The sequence below is a fragment of the Xiphias gladius genome, chromosome 19 (genome assembly GCF_016859285.1).
Source record: "Xiphias gladius isolate SHS-SW01 ecotype Sanya breed wild chromosome 19, ASM1685928v1, whole genome shotgun sequence".
NCBI lineage: Eukaryota > Metazoa > Chordata > Actinopteri > Istiophoriformes > Xiphiidae > Xiphias > Xiphias gladius.
The window spans coordinates 5685253-5698867 of NC_053418.1; the positions used below are offsets into that span (position 1 = coordinate 5685253).

Consider the following 13615-nt stretch of genomic DNA (forward strand, 5'->3'; position numbering starts at 1 on the left):
CTGATTGGTTACCTCCAGAGGACCACTTAGAAAAGATGTTTGTGAATACGGCTGACGTGGTTTTTTTAAATGCAAAAACACACCAACCGCGCACAGACGGGAAACTAGAAAAACTGGCGAAATCGGTAAGTTAACTGAGCGCGGATTTGACCGTAGATAACGGCATCACTTGAGGAAGCACTGACGGACACTTTGTTAAAGTGGACCTGTGTGTAATGGGGATTTGATATCTGTGAATCCGAAGCGTTCGTTTAGCCAATGAATCGGGTGAGAAAGGTTTGTACGGGGGAACGATTAAGCTCTGCTCCATATAGCTAATAGCGTTGTGGTCGATAATCATAACAGTATAATAGAGAATCACTTTACCCAGACCAGACACTGCAGCATTCTCAAAGAAAAAAAAAATATATGTATTTTTAAATTTGTTTCAAAGGACGTTGCCATCAACATTCACATCCGGTATCGATCTGCACCCTACTCTTATCTTAGTGGGGTGCAGCTACAAAGACTGAGGATTAAAGGGCCGCCATTTAAGTTATTCCTGTGCCGCGGGACATGAACTCGAAGACCTGACCGGCCGGACTCCCCCTTCGTGCGTGATTCGGCCGTCACGCAGCGTGTCGGTGGATGCGGGGCTGAGCCGGCTGAACTCTCGGACCGTCTCACCTCTGGCGAACACCCCCCCCCCGTGCGACAGTCCCAGCCGGAGAGGTCGGTTTTACGTCGCAGCGACATCACACGCTCGCGGGCGGTCGCGCGGGTTTCTGACTGTGGGAAGGAGTTCGGAAAACACGCACCTTTGAGGCTGTTGCACAGGAGCAGGAGTAACGACGGGTGGAGTGTGTGCGCAGGCAGCCACGAGAGGCTGTTGGAAGCGCTGACCTTGGTGCTGAACTATTCCAGCTGCGGTGCGCGCGCCTTTCCTGGTATGCTGACCGTGTAGCGCGCGCACGGAGCTGCTTCACTCGTTTCTTTGTTTGTTTGTTTGTTTGTTTGTTTGTTTTTTGTTTTTGACGTACCGCACGTTCCCGGCGACGCCAGCCACGCAGCCAGAGGCATCGATTTCCAAGAACAACCAACAAGCCCGTTGTGGTTTTGAACCGGAGGAAGTAAAAGGAATTGAGGTGGCGTCTGGGAGAGTTCGGTTCAAGCGCAGAGACAACGAGGCACAGGGTGAGATGACAGGACTCGAGGAGCAGAGGGATCGGCTTTAGTCGCGAGCCTTGTGTTTTTTTGTTTTGTTGTTTTGGTTCTTTTCCGCTCAAAAGTTCAGCAGTTGTGATTATGCAAAGACTACGTGGTTGCACTGACACCAGAAGAGGCTGAGACACTGAAGTGTTGCCATGTCCTCTGAGCGCACCTTCGTATCGTGTCCAAAGGACACGTCCCCAGCAATAATCACAGAGCCTGCTCTATTACATGCCACCTTCTTTCTTCCCACGCAACATGAATAAAGTTGGTGATTCCAAAGGTTGCTGTCTCTCAACCAGGCAATTCATTCCAACTGGAACTGGTTGAAAATAGTGGAAAACAAAACTTTACGTTTCACTCGCTCTTTTTTTTGGGGGGGGGGTTGGCGAACACCAGTGGTGAAAGAAACCTTTACTTAAGTAAAAGTAGCAAACCCTCTTGTAAAAATACTCCATTATGGTAAAAGTTCTGCATCCAACCCAGCAAAATATACCTCAAGCATCAAAAGTAAACTCGTTATATATATATATGTAAGTCACTGTGATGCAAATATTGAGGATTACAGAGGTACAAGTCTGTCCGATCGATACGATCATAGATTTTTTCATGTCCATGAGGATATTTTACATCTGTAGCTCAACAGGACTTCTGGGTAATCTGTGTAATGTTACCTTCTGAAAACACTCTGCATATGCCCGCTCTGACTGACGTTAAATCAACACGCTGTAGAGAAATCACGCAGTGACTGTAATCTGCTCCAAAACTAATAGAAGTTCTGCTTCCTCTCCCCCTTTCTCCCTCTGTTGCTTTTCAGAAGCATCCCTGGGAACTACTCACACGCAAGCACACACACACACACACACACACACACAGGCAACATGCAGGAGTCAGAGCCTACAGTGTGCCAGCTGCAGCCCAACATCATATCAGTGCGCCTCTTCAAGAGGAAGGTTGGTGGTCTGGGTTTTCTGGTAAAGCAGAGGGTGTCCAAGCCACCTGTCATCGTGTCAGACCTCATCCGTGGCGGCGCAGCAGAGGAGTGTGGCCTGGTGCAGGTGGGCGACATCGTCTTGGCCGTCAACAACAAGCCCCTGGTGGACCTGTCCTATGAACGGGCCCTGGAGACACTGAAGAATGTGTCGCCCGAGAGCCACGCCGTGCTCATCCTCCGAGGGCCCGAGGGCTTCACCACCCACCTGGAGACCACCCTGTCGGGAGATGGCCGCCAGCGCACAGTGAGGGTCACACGCCCCGCCTTCCCACCCTCAAAGTCCTATGAGCACTGCTCCCCTCTCAGCCCATTCAGCCCCGGGCAGCAGCAGCAGGTCAACAAGGAGCCCCAGCTTAGGGCCATAGAGAACCTGTCCTCTCCGTCCATCACCCAGTCCCTCCTGCAGAGGGGAGGCGTACAGGCCCAGGACCCCCTGCTGATGAGGGACGGGGGCCGTGGAGCTCTCTTGTGCAACGGGCTGGAGGACAACAATGAGCTGCTGAAGGAGATCGAACCAGTGCTGCGCCTCATCAAAAACAGCAAAAAGGAGATCAATGGAGAAGGCCAGAGGAATGCAGGGAGAAGGGACGCTGAGATTCAAGTGGCCCGGTAATTTCTGATGTGATACTACCTTATTGATCCCTGAGCCAAAGTTTCTTTGTGCTTGTTCCCTTCCACAGTGCAGGTTGGAGTTGGCGCCCCGGTTGAGTTAGAATCAGGATTTAGGTCAAGGACTCTTCAGCAAGGTGCTTGTGGGCTGATACAAGAGCTTGCACCTGGTTCTCTGATTGAAAGAAACTCTCCCTACTGGCTTTGCCATGCTGCAGTGCCTAAATTACCTTACCCAGCTGTGTTGCACTAGCTGTTGCAGACTATCTCATTCAGGGACTCATTCACCCAATATGACTCAGCGTACAGTACCAAGTTATTACTATCTGCGTGTTGGTCTCTAACAAACCTCAATTAACATGACGTTGCTCACTCGCCGTGACCATTTCAGTTGCTACTCTTAAATGACGGTAACAACTGCTGTATGGAGGTACGTCTGAACTGCTTTAAACAAACAATACACTTGCCTTTTGACAGTTTTCCATACTTAAAAATGAAACTCGTGTGTCTCATTTTATTTAGCTTAATTTTGGGCGAACCACAGAAGGTTTCAACATTTTCTGAAAAGTTTTAGAATATATCACAATGTCATTGTAATCGAGTAATCTAGTAATTTGAGGATGTCCTGCTGCGGTTCAGATATAAATATATTAGGCTAGACAGATGCGTTTGCTTCATTAGTATTGTTGTCAGTTCCTATAACAACGTGACATAGTAGACCCCCAATTAGTTTACTACAGTGCAAAGCTTGTCACACACTTGTCATTAGACCAGGCTTTATCAGCTTGCAAGAGAGCAAAACTTCTTCCAAACAGTCCCTCTTGGTTATGAATGTCAGGTGCGACAGTGTTTAAGCGAGCAGGCAGCTGAGAAATATGAAACTGGCAAATACTATGTTTATTGAACATGTCCCCTTCTTAACTTTCACCGAGGAAGACTGGCAAGTGTTGAGTTACGTTGCTTTTAGACCAGTTTTTCTTAAGGCCGCTCGGTCTGAGCCAATATTCCATCTCCAACTCCAACTGTCCAAATAGTCTGCACAGTGTACTGTTAATATTGGCGTCTCAGTTATCTGCTATTGTACTCCCGTGACCAATTGAAATCAAATTGAGGCTACAGTCTCTTTGAATCAATAACTCGTTCTTGACCAATCCATGCACACTCTCCTCTATTTCATAAATACACCCAGTGATTCATGGCTTGCTCGGGAGACATGTGCTGAGGAAAAAAAAACAACCTCAAAGCAGGAACAGTAAAGTCTTGCTAAAATGGCTTTTCTTAATGGGCGCAGATAAATGGGGTTTTAAGCCTATTGATAATCTAAAAAAAAATGCTGACATTTGGTCATCACCAGGAAGGAGTCAGCTGACATCATTTTATATTGTGCTTCAGCTCTGGAAGAAGGCTGACTGAAGAGTTCTAAATAGAAAGTAATGAGAAAGGTTATTGTGAAGAGAATAGACGATAATATCAGTTTTTATTTTCTGGGAAGATTTGTGCAATTAAATCTCTCGAATTATGTCTCGATGAGTATTTGCCTGGAACCGAATGGCACGTTCAATAATTAAATTATTTGAAAAATTAAATGACAGCCTGTTTTCAGAGCAGAGTCGGAGCTAATGACAAATGACACGTGCAGCTCTTCCCTTGTTGTTTCTCTGTGTTTGAACTCCACCTCCAATTGGTTTGGGATGAATAGGCTTTTACTAATTGTGGCAATAAAGGGATTCCGTGTGACAGAGGTGTGCGAAAGGGAGAAGGAATGACTTGCAAAGACTTTTTTTCCAGCTCACACAGCTCACAGAAAATTGTGTCTGACGTCTAGGGACCTTGGCGTGGGAAACGGCACGTCTCCCCAGCTGGCGTCAGATAACGACAGAATGCTGGAAAACATGACGGCGGTGTTCAACAACGCTGACACGGACAAGGTAAAATGAAACAAATGCTCTACCCCTTGAAATAATGTAAAGCAAGAAAGATCATGTTTAAGTTTTAGTTTGTGCACCTTTGCTCTGCTAGATCAGTGACTTGAAGAGTTAAAGAGCCCTTTTCCCTGTGTGTGTTTTTTTTTTTTCCAAGTGTTCGTGAGCAAGCTTGATAAGTGAATCTCTGTAGCTGTTTAATGCATGAGGATCCATTGCTGCCTTCGCCTGTCTGGCTCTTTAGCCTTGTACAATAATCCACACTACTGGCCCATTTCATGCTTTCAGAAACTGAGCACGCACATCCTTGTTGCTTCTTTGCACATAGTAATAAAGCCTTTGCTTAAGATCCCATCACCTAGGTATTAGATCCTTCCGGCAGCAAGCTGGTGTAGCATTAAATCCAGCTTATGGCTTCTATGCAGAAGGTTCTGGTCACAGGTTTGAGTGTCCGTGACAGGGATAGTGTCGTAATCTGCACATGGTCTGCGTGACGTCGCTCCAGCTCCCATAAATGGGACCGGATGGGGCGAAATGATTCCAGGAGGCCTAATGAATGCGTGCAGCTGCTGATCCATCTCTCGCCATCAAATGTGCCCCCTCTTGAAATGATCCAGCCCCTCAGACCGGCAGAGAAGAGAGTGTTAATGTGCGTGCTCGTATGAATATGTGTGTGATAATGTGTTGGGAAAGGGGGTGGGGGGTATGTATGTGTGATGTGGTAAGAAGCCATATGTCTTTCTTGGTAGCGTGTGCTCAAGAAGAAGCCTGTTTGCTTATGTGCTGGTGAGAAGTTGTGTTTGAGAAGTGAAATCACTGTATGTGTGTGTCACGTGTACAGAAAGTTCCCCTTTTTTGCTAGACAGTGATACTAGCCTTGATGGCTCATTGCTAAGTGTTTAATTCCATAGACTCCAGTTGGACACTAAGGTAGTTTTAAAAAAAAAAGCACGACTGAAATGGTCTCAAAAAATTCAGTCAAATTTTTGCACCATTTAAATACAAGGATTTAAAGTTTCATGTCAATGGCCTGCAAATTAGTTTTCTCACTTTGGTGAAGGATTGTCAGGATGCCTCCAGCTTGAGCTTCTGCTCCTGCATAATTTACTGTTTAATAAGCCTGTTGCAAAGTATAGGTGGCAGAATGTTCTGTCAAATACTGAGTTCCGGAGACATCACCTTTGATGATCCATTGAAAGCAGAGAATATACCTCTGTGCCTCCTTTTTTTACAAGCTGTGGTATAATCATCGCTGAATAAGGTGCCAACTGTCAATCCATAAATTTACTTGTCTTAAAAAAAAATGACTAAACCATATAAATATTTAATGGATAACGTGTCTTTCTATTTCTCATACTGTCAGTCTCATTTTCTTCTTTTTCTCTCTTCCCATCTACCCCCTGTCTTGCGCACATCATCTCCATTTCCCATCATAAGTTTTAATTAATGGGTGAATGACGAATTTTTACTGCATAACCGCATTTACCAGAAAGGCTTTGGTAATTACGCCCCAAATGAAGATAATTGATTAGCTTCAATCATCTTGATTTCTAGCTCCATAGCTGCTCCCTTCTGCTACATCCACACCTTATTCTTGACATTAAGGCCCAGTGATTGAAGCATGATGGGATTTACACGATTTGAGAGCGTATGTGTGGTCCAGCAGCTTCCTTCAGAATCACAGTCCTGGACCTTCCTGTATTAGTTTTGAGATTATTTTTTAGCTTTTGTCGTGAGGGTTTGCTTTCCACACAATGGGTAGTAAGCTAGTTAACCAGTCATGCTAACGATTGCATCTTAGGTTAGAGCAAACACATAGTTATCCACTCCTTACATTTTTGCTCATGTGTTTTTGGTTTAAAAAAACCTGCATGTGGCAGTCATAGGAATGACTTTCGTGGAATGCAAATGCCAAAGTTATAGCTTCCGGTCAGTGAGCAAGCCTAATATTCAAATAAGACACAACGGCTCTGCTTTTTATGTCAGCGAGGCTCAGTCCTCCGCATCTGACTTCCTTCGCCTGTTCAACTGAGAGTCACTTTACGGTACAATGATCTTTATTTCCTGTCCGCAACCTCAGTGATAACAATGTGTCATATCTGAGCCGCACAGTGGGGGTTACTGCCGTTGGAGCATGAACACACAGGAACTAAGCTCTTCGCTCTCAGTGTGTGCAAAATCAAATTCAATTCAAACTCCCTATTTCCTCTCTGCTGTTTGAGAGGACACGAAATGACAACGAGACTCGACCGGTGTGACGCTGTTGGTACTCATTGCCCTAGCGAGCACGATGATTGTGTCACTGCCGTTCAGAAGCTGCAGCACTGTATGATTAACAATGCGGTGCGAGTTGATCGATGAGCCTCCAAGGTGTTGGATTGATTACTCTTGATCTTTGGCAATCATTCAGTGCCTTTCTCTGAGAATGCGTACAGTTGGCTTTGGGGTTAAATTGCAGGCATTCATTAGTCAAAATAGCTAGAGTATTGCAAAACACAGTGAGCCAAGAGTTAGCTTGCCATCAACCAGCTGTTACATGCTAATTGTCTTTATCCTGGAGTGGAATACAAAACAGTATTGGAAGAGGGAGGGAATGTAAGTGGTTTGCTGTGCATACAGTGAGAGAGAGTTAAGCACAATGAGAAACTGGTTTTCCTTGAGAAGAAAGACGTGGAAGTCGACAGAGGAAGCTCTTACTGTGCCTCACAATGGGTGTAAGAGTCCTGTTAAAAATGCCTCTAGATATTACTCATATTTTTCCAATGTCCAACTTTTGTACTCAAATCCACTTCCCCACCTTGGGAGGGCTGTGACAATTTTCAGCTTACCTCAGTATGACTCCCAGTCATAAACGACTTATCCAGCTTGCACCAAAGGTGTCTCAGATGTCAGAATGTATTAGTCAGATAGAGTACAAAGTAATAATTGAAGTAATAATTCATGCATATATGTCTGTTTGATCTTTCTAGCCCCCGGAACAGGGCAGGGCCTCACCTACTAAGACACTGCAGAACGGCAGTCCCTCCAAATGCCCCCGCTTCCTAAAGATCAAGAACTGGGAGACTGGCACCGTCTACAGCGACACACTCCACCACAGCTCCAGCAAGGTAAGGCCTGTTGAAATCGGTCCAGTTACAGGTTGAATAAAGCAGTCTGCTGCAGCATTTACATTTGTCGCTGATCCAACCGCCCTGGCAAGGATGAGAAGGATTTGGATGTCATGATAGCAGCCGGGGTTTCTATTCCAGTGTTGAAACTGAATGAAGGCTCCGAGGTGCTATTGTGTCCTCGTCCCCTGACACCCTTTAATTAAGAAGGATTAAAACTACTGGCACCTAGTGACCAGAAAAACAGAAACACCTGTACTATGCAATTGTAATGCAACACAATACAACAGCCCTGCCTTAAAAACAACTTTAATTAAAATTCCTTTGAAACTACTTTAGTTTTTGGTGTGTTGACTCTAGGGCTGCAAATAATGATGATTTCCATTATCAATGAATCCTCTGATTATTATCTCCCCGGGTCCATAAAATGTCAGGCGATAGTGAAAAATCACAACTTCTCATAATCACAACTTCCTAAACCCCACATCACATCTTCAAATTGCTTGGTTTGTTCGGCCAACAGTCCAAACACATTCAGTTTACTGTCACATGAGAAAAAGAAAGCAGTAAATCCTCACAACTGAAAAACTAAAACAATAGACGGGTTTGGCATTCATGGTGGAAAAATGATTTTAATGATTGCTTCTCAGGATTTCTATAGTTTATCAGTAATCATTTATCAAACTTTTGACTATAGTTGATTAAATTCTACTGTAAGTTTTGAGTCCGCGCTTTAAAATGAAAGGTGTTATCAAATATTTTATTTGCCTTACTACCGTATAGTTTAAAGAGGAATTTGGCGATAACATGCAAATTCTGCTCAACAAGACCAAAAACTAAGACCTGTATCATTATCACACATGTCAATAACAATTAAAGATTATAAGGCTCACAAAGAGAGCATTTATTGCAGGACTGGTGTGTTGAATCACGTTCTAATACACATGGTTTCTATTGTTCTGGTCACTAAATGAAATTGACTGATTTCACAAAAAACACAAGTGCGCAAAGAGTTTGACCTGGTTCATTTGTTGACACATAATAAAAGAGTAAACATGATGCCGGATTGCCATGATAGTTAACATAAATCACAGGCCAACAGGATGTCAGATTACTGACAAGACAGAAGTCCTGTGTATCAGTCTTTGTCATAAAGTCGTGCAGAGCTTTCGAACTGTAGGTCATCTAACAAAGGTGCCTTTAACAGTAAATTAAAGGTACAGATGAACGTCAAATACAGTATCTTGGGTGGGTGAACAAACATTTAGCCTGCAGACTTACCAGCGCATGATTTGCAAGTCAAGCAGATGGAAGAATAAGAGCCCAGTGTGGCGTGCCTTTTCTCTGCTTCTCGCTAACTATTCATACATTACAGAGCTTGAACTGTTGGGTGATTCAGCTCATTACTATTTGGCCAGAGAGCAGGGCTTAGGGAAATCAGGGAAAAACTCATGAAACAATGGAACCTTAAGAAAAAACAAACAAACAAACAAACAAACAAAACAAACAGATGGCTGACATACCATATGTGGACAGGTCCACCCGGTCACACAGTGTCTCCCAAGGCCATTTCACGATTCAGCATTTTCAGGAAACAACGCCACTTTGTTAAGGTTACGGGAGCTTTGTTATCATGGTTACAATAATAAACACTTGGTTAAGTTTCAGGGACGATCGTGGTCATGGTTAAAAGAAACCAACGATGACTGTCGGTTGGAAACAGGAAGCGAACAGCACTCTTCTGCATTGAAGTCCAGTGTTTTGTTGACCCATCCGTCCACCCTGACTGCCTCTGTATGTGGACTCTCTGGCTCTATAATAATGTCACACTACTTACTCCTTTGCTCCCGATGGACAGCTGTCAAATTTACTACGGCCGCTTACCGGTTTTCTCACTTGAACAAACACGTCATTTTTTGGGCAAAAAATGATACGTGTTTTGGGCAAAAGACTAATGCTGTGGACTTTCTCATGATGGCTACAAGCTATGTGAGGTCATTTGCAAAAAATTGAGGGTATTTGAAGGTAAAACTCCAAAAAGCCTCAGCTACATGCAAAGACTTTGTTCAGAAAAGGTGTTTCGGTGACACATTTTCATTCCCATTCATCTATCAACTGCTCTGTCCATCCATTTATTTCCATTTTATTATGCAGCCAAAGTTTCTCCCTCTAGTTAGTAAGCCCGTCTTACAAGCAAGGTGAGCCCCACTGTTTAAGCATTCAACCCCCAAAACACCGCAGCCATTCATAAACAGCAAACAGCAGCCTAATTAATGGATGACTTATCGGACAGGCTGTTGTGTGCATCCCAATGAATGGCCTGTAATAGCAGCTTCAGATTTATTATATATCACTGACGCTGCTGTATTCGAGGATGATCCATCTTTTTCGAAAAGGACAGCTGGATGGCATGAATGCCCAGAGCAGTATGATGAGCGGACGTGCTGGAGCACGAGTGATTCCTTTGCTTTATTTTTAACACTCCCTGCTCTACTCATCCATTTCCCCCCTTTACTCCGTCACCTCTTGCTCTTCTTGTTTTTCTGTCTCATCTTTGTTGTTCCTCTCTTGTTGTCAATGATCTTTTCTTAGCTTTTTTTTTTTCTCAGTAATTATCTCTTTTATTTTTATCCATGTTTGCTTGAGCACTTTCACAGATTCTCACTCAGTCTCCTTTCCCATTTTTCCTTTGTTTTGACTGGCTGTGATGCTGTATTTGTTCTCTTGTTGACCGACCGTTTTTCTTTTTTTTCTGTTTTTGTCGAGTGAGGGCTGGATATGTTGGAAAGGACACGGAGGGAAGTTTATTTTGGACGGACCGCCGGTTCACGCCTTGTGTTTGGACAGTGCAAGTGGGTGGTTCAGTGTAACGAGCCAATTTTAGCAGCGTTGGGGTCATTGTCATATTTCCTCTTTGATTGCACGCCTCTGCTATCATTTTTGTTGTCCGCTCCTGCTCACTCATTCGATCTCTCTAAACTGGTGAAGGCATTTATGGCAAACCAAAGTGACAGCCGACTTCAGCTCTAATCATATTAAACTGACCACACAAGGTTGCTCCCAGCTATGAGCAATTTTTCTCGTTGCATCTGTCTGTTTTCTTGTTTTCTGTCTTTCCTCCTCAGTCTATCTCTTTTTCCGTCTCCGCTTAATAGAAGGATACCATTCCATGACTCACTGACTTACTCATGAATTAATATTCGGGCCAGCCATGTGTTAGCGATATAATGAATGAAATTGTAAAACAGTTATGATACTTTGTATGCAGAGTATCATATGCAGAGTCCAGAACTTATTTAAAAAAACCTTTCTAAAAAGACTAACCTTTTATTTTATTATATCATGATACGACTGGAACTGGAGTTGGTAAATTTGAAAACCTTTCGGTGCTGATGGCGATATCTACCAATGGCCTGCTGGTCTTGAACACTGAAATTGATTTCATATTTACACTTTTTTGTGTTTTATCCTGGGAAAAGTAGTGAAAAAAATATATTTTACCCATTGGGAGATCTCTCTATTATGGCTTAAGAGCAGCTTTTAATTTGGTGTTTTAATAGGGTTCTTTAGCAAGAATGTATATATAAATATGTAAATGTAAATATATTTTTTAAACAGTGTTGGCATCCGGAGCGTGTTAGCATTTTCTTCCCAGGGGCAAAACAGGTGTACTGATTATGGTTCGCACAACAGCTGAAGTTAAAAGAAGAGGAAGAAAAAAGTTTGAGAAAAATCGAATTGGAAAAAGGTTTACGCTTCTTTTTAATAATTCAATTTGCATAAAGTATAATTCAAGCATTTCCTGTGTCTGTTTGCAGAACCAAGACCAGTTAATCTAAAATGAATAGAGAAAGAAGGTAATGTGGTAGCTCTCTCTTTTGTAAATTAAGTGGATGCTGTGTTTCTCATTTTGCATTCAGTCTCAATACAGACATGGATGCAGTAACTGTCTCTCGTGAGTAGGGACAGATGCTGAAGGCCACTGAAATATGTTTAGAATTTGATAGTAAAATAAAACTGATTCACAGCTCTTTGTGATGTGCTCAATCAAAAGTATAAATCGTGCAATGGTAGCTTCTGTTAGTGTTACTCATTACTGGGAAGTAAATATTTGCCGATATATTACTAGGGAAGTGTACCATATGCCGTCAACACCTGGCTCATCAGTCGTGTCTTGGCACTGAAGAAAAACCAACGAGCAGAATTTATCCCCGAAAACAAAACCTCCCTCACCCGTCAACCCGTTTGTCTTTTCAGATGCCAATCTGCACTGAAAATGTGTGCATCGGCTCTGTGATGATGCCCAACCAGCACGTTCGCAAGCCGGACGAGGTCAGATCCAAAGAGGAGCTTCTTCCACTGGCCACAGACTTCATAGACCAGTACTACACCTCCATCAAAAGGCAAGCGCGGCCTGTCATAGCTTAGTGCGACGAGTCAAACCGCAGAGGTTGAGACCATACAATAAAATGTTTTCGAAACAGTGAAAGAGAAAGGAGATCAGAAGATGGAGCAAGTGTAAGTGTTATTAGGCTACGTGGCTCTTACGTAGCCACATCGGTTTGTAGGTAATGCTACTAACTGAACCTGGCTCATTAGCGTAAGCCTGGTTATCTGGTTATCCTGGTTCACTATACTATCTCATATCTTCTTCAGTAATGCACGATAATCTAGTTAGATTTTTTAGGTCTTGTTTAAGTCCAGAAGCCCTCGTGCAGAAATGAAAGATGTCATTCGCATCAAAAATTAGTTTATAGAAGTTCCTTCTTTTCCCTGTAAGGGGAGAAAGTTAGTTAACTTGTGTTCTGAGCAAACTTTCTGTCTGAAGTTATTTTTTCTTATAACAGGTATTTTGACTTTTCAAACACGGGTCACTGATAACGTTAATATGGCTCTTTCCCATTTAGGGATGGCAGTAACCTCTCCACCCAAACAAGAATCAGCAATTACTGACAGTGCTTATAGAAGTATAGTAGTATAACAAGAACTTTTAAGAGACATGTACGTGTTCCGCTATTCACCTGCCCTTGTGTACCTGTCCTGCATACAGGTATGGCTCTAAGGCCCATGTGGACAGGCTTGAGGAGGTGACCAAGGAAATTGAAGCTTCAGGGACCTACCAGCTGAAGGACACTGAGCTGATTTATGGAGCCAAGCATGCCTGGAGGAATGCCGCCCGATGCGTTGGGAGGATCCAGTGGTCCAAACTGCAGGTAATGAACAGCATGCTTAAAATCATAGCTTGGGGTTATCGACGCTATATGCTATTCTCATTGCCATTTTTGACATTTTCACACATAATGTCTTTAGTAATGAAAATGGATTCTGTATTTCTACTAACATTTCCACTTCTGTGTGATATCCAAGTTACTCAGAGAAATAGTAAACTGTCCGACTGATTGTTTCAGTCACTTGTCACTTATCTGCTTACACAAAAAAAAAAATGAAAAATTAGTCTTTCATTTATATACTTAAAACACTTACTATGCATAAACCTGTTTTCTGATTTCATGTTTTTATATTTGCTTCCCAGGTTTTTGATGCCAGAGACTGCACAACGGCTCATGGAATGTACAACTACATCTGTAACCACATCAAGTATGCCACCAACAAAGGCAACCTGAGGTATAAAAATACACCGCATCACTCTGTACCCAAGTCATGTTTCCTTTTGTTGTCTGTTCTTTCCTTTCTGTTCAACTCTGCTTGTATTCCTCCCACTACACTCGGCCCTCCTCCCATCTGTCACTACATGTATCTCATCACCCATCTCCATCTCTGTCTCCCCTGACTTG

General features: G+C 43.2%; 1 protein-coding gene across 1 annotated transcript in view; it reads left to right on the top strand.

The window, feature by feature from the left end:
- The first annotated feature begins 2069 nt into the window (after positions 1 to 2069).
- nos1 (nitric oxide synthase 1 (neuronal)) overlaps positions 2070 to 13615 on the top strand; it is a 34533-nt gene continuing 22987 nt past the window's right edge. The window contains exons 1-6 of the mRNA XM_040155376.1: positions 2070 to 2791; positions 4617 to 4719; positions 7683 to 7820; positions 12078 to 12223; positions 12871 to 13033; positions 13354 to 13445. Coding sequence (XP_040011310.1) covers positions 2070 to 2791; positions 4617 to 4719; positions 7683 to 7820; positions 12078 to 12223; positions 12871 to 13033; positions 13354 to 13445 — 1364 coding nt within the window. The remainder of the gene's footprint in view (positions 2792 to 4616; positions 4720 to 7682; positions 7821 to 12077; positions 12224 to 12870; positions 13034 to 13353; positions 13446 to 13615) is intronic.